General features: G+C 43.3%; 1 protein-coding gene across 2 annotated transcripts in view; it reads right to left on the bottom strand.

The window, feature by feature from the left end:
- Nucleotides 1-3,345, bottom strand: part of LOC107686907 (netrin receptor UNC5D-like) — a 224,141-nt gene that overhangs the window by 22,113 nt on the left and 198,683 nt on the right. For both annotated transcript variants that reach the window (XM_016484053.1, XM_016484054.1), the window contains exon 10: nucleotides 591-995. In XM_016484053.1, the coding sequence (XP_016339539.1) occupies nucleotides 591-995 (405 nt within the window). The remainder of the gene's footprint in view (nucleotides 1-590; nucleotides 996-3,345) is intronic.

Below are 3,345 nucleotides of genomic sequence, written 5' to 3'. Positions count from 1 at the left end.
ATATATTAAGAAGCAAGGGTGCATTAAGTTGATCAAAAGAGACAAAATACTTATTAATATATTAAGTATAGTATTAAATTAATTAACTAAATTAATGAATTCAATTAATACTGATTTAGCAAGGGAGCATTACATTGCTCAAAAGAGATAGTAATATATATACATATATATATATATACTACATTTTTATATATTTTAGATTTTAGAATATATATAAACTACCATTTTTCTAATCGTATTATATTTTATATTTTTTATTTTATATATTTTATTTTATTTATTTAAATCCCAGTACACCTTCAACAATTGATTTGTGAATTACAATTCCTTGATTACAATCCTCTTCCAGTCATTCCAAATTGTAAAAAATCGAATTCAACTTCCTGCGGCACATGAACAATTTAATTTGAATTGAAAGCCAGTTCTTACATGCTAAATGTCTAACATTCTAAATAGGCATCAGATTTTCTTTGAATGGGCTGCAGACTGAAACTATTCTTTATTTAACTACAGTTTGCTTTATTTTCATGTAGTGTGTTTGATTCTCTCTCACTTCTTTAATCTTTCTACAGCATGCATTAAACACACACCTGCATTGGGCACCACCAGTCGTCCTCCGCCATGCCCGAACACCCCGCTGGTCCTGAGCGGTCGCTTGCCAGTCATCATACTGGAGACTAGCACTGGCTGGACGGGAGCCAGCTGGCTCTTCCCTCTCCCCCGCAGCGTGCCTCCACCACCTCCGATCTCCTGCACCACACCGCGAGGAAATGTTTGGGAAGGCGCTTTTGCATGATACTCTGCCCTCTCAGACACACCCAGAGAGACCATAAAGGAGCTGTGAACTTTGACCTTGAGGTCAGGAAGGGGGTCGAAGAGTGCAGGTTCAGGGATGAGCTCCTTCTCCATGGAGTCAGGGAAACAGATGGGGCCGGTGTAGGTCCGTGACACGGTCAGGTCTGGCTGCATGGAGGAGTTCATTAACAGAGGGTTACCTGGAACACAAAGTATGGTAGACAGGTCAATGACATGACACTCATTTGTTTTGTCTCAATCTATTACGCTATTCAAAAATGCATTTAAAATGCTAATCATTCATGGAATGACTTGAATACACATCTACTGATTAACATGTTTTTAACTTTTGAAAATTATTAATTTTTTGTTGGGATTAAAGGGTTAGTTGAAGACTGACACAAGTTAGCGTCGAAGACTGACACAGAAGAGAAGAAATTGTTGAATAGTCATTATTTTTGTTTTCTTTGCACACAAAAAGTATTCTTGTAGCTTCATAAAATTAAGGTTGAACCACTGACGTCACATGGACTATTTTAACAATGTCCTTACTACCTTTCTGGGCATACACATAACATTGTGTCTTTGTTGATTAGTAGACCTTCACAGAATCCGACCCTGCAGAATTTAACTGAAACCTCTGCAGGCTTCCAAGGAATTCAAACATCCATCATTCAAAAAGTTGTCTACAGTACACCCTGGGTTTTGCACGTTTGTTTAATAAATCATTTAATATTTAGCAGACATTAAATATTTATCGAACATTAATAATTTAATAATGCTTTCAGTTACCAAAATGAGTGTAGTACTCTCAGCAACTTTTAACATTTAAATCCATTCTGCAGAATTCCACTGATTTTCTTTTCCACAATAAGCTAAGAAAATGTAAAAAAAAATTCACAGATTCTGTGTTGGCCCAATGCTAGGGAAATACAGCCCCGTTTTTGTTTGTTTTGAGCAGAGTTCATTCAGTCCAGTGGGTCAAGGTTTGGCTGGTTAGTTTCAGAAAAAAAAGAGATGTTTTACCACTGACACCCTTTCAAAAGACCTGTATATTCTGCCAAAAATAATAGTATATTTATATATTTCTTAGAGAAGCAACAATGTTATCTATGCTATCAGACATCGGCCGTAAGTAATATATATATATATATATATATATATGTCACAAATCAAGGCCGGAAACAACAGTTAAGTGCAAAACAAGATGGTTTATTGACAGGATTTGCAGAGGAATGGAATGGGTGAGGTAAATGCAGGTGAGCATCGACACAGTGCATGACTCAGGGGTTCTTATCGGAGTACTGATGGTTTGTATCTTTTGCAGGTTCGTTGGAGATCACGGATCAGTTTCCAAGGAGTCGTTGGAGGATCGCAGGAGAAACAGAAGGTAAGTCTTTCTAGGTGAGTTCAGCTGAGAGAGTCCAGAACAGTCCATAGGAGTGAACGGTAGACCGGACGGTGAGTGACTGTGATGTGTGTGTACTTGTAGTGTGGCTTGATTGGTGACAGCCGGTGCGGGTGATCAGAACTCAGGTGACTGTGATCTGGTGATTGTCCTGACGATTGTCCTGATCGCCCTCAAGCAGCGACGGGGGCGGCCACGGCTTCTGGGTGCCGGACGATCAGGACGGGTGCGATGGAAGTCCTCGAGCAACAAAGGGTCCAGAATGTCGTCCCTGGCCACCCAGGAACGTTCCTCAGGTCCATAACCATCCCAGTCGACTAAGTACTCCAGCTGCCCACCCCGTCGCCGCGAGTCCAGGATGTCTCGGACCAGGTAGATGGATGGTTGGTCAAGGATTTCTGGAGGAGGAGGTTCGTCGGGTTCGGTGGGGCCTGGAGCAGAGGGAGAGTGAGGTTTAAGAAGTGAAACATGGAACGTGGGGTGAATTCGGTACCTGGGTGGGAGTTGGAGTTCATAGGTTACTTCGTTGATCTGCCTCTGTATCGGGAATGGACCAATGTAGCGGGGACTCAGCTTCTTACAGGGCAGACGGAGGCGCAGATCCAGGGTGGACAGCCATACTTTATCTCCTGGATGGTAAGTGGGAGTGGGAGTGGAAGTACACCATGCGAAGGCCTTATGCCTCCTCGGCCCAAGGGAGGAAACGGCTCCAGCTGTGTTGGTCGTCGTGACAGTATGCCCGGAGGTAACATCCGAGTTCCTGGATCTTCCGCTCAGTCTGGTCGCTCGTCTGGGGATGGTAACCGGAGGACAAGTTCACAGTGACCCCTAATAGCCGGAAGAATGCCCTCCAAACGTGGGAGATAAACTGTGGTCCTCTGTCAGAAACTATGTCCTCGGGGATTCCAAAGTCTCTGAAGATGTGTGCGAACAGACTTTCTGCAGTTTCGAGAGCGGTTGGAAGTCCCTTAAGGGGTATTAGCTTACAGGCTTTGGAGAAGCGATCTACGACTACCAAGATGCAGGTACAGCCGTCTGAGTTGAGTAAGTCTGTCACAAAATCGATTCCAATGTGTGACCAGTGTCAACGTGGGATCGGCAGGGGCACTAGCTTGCCTACGGGGGGGGGACGAGGGGGCTTG

This window comes from Sinocyclocheilus anshuiensis, unplaced genomic scaffold (genome assembly GCF_001515605.1).
Source record: "Sinocyclocheilus anshuiensis isolate Anshui unplaced genomic scaffold, SAMN03320099.WGS_v1.1 scaffold1545, whole genome shotgun sequence".
NCBI classification, from domain to species: Eukaryota; Metazoa; Chordata; class Actinopteri; order Cypriniformes; family Cyprinidae; genus Sinocyclocheilus; species Sinocyclocheilus anshuiensis.
The sequence above is the reverse complement of the archived record's forward strand: the minus strand, read 5'-3'. Positions and strand labels throughout refer to the sequence as shown.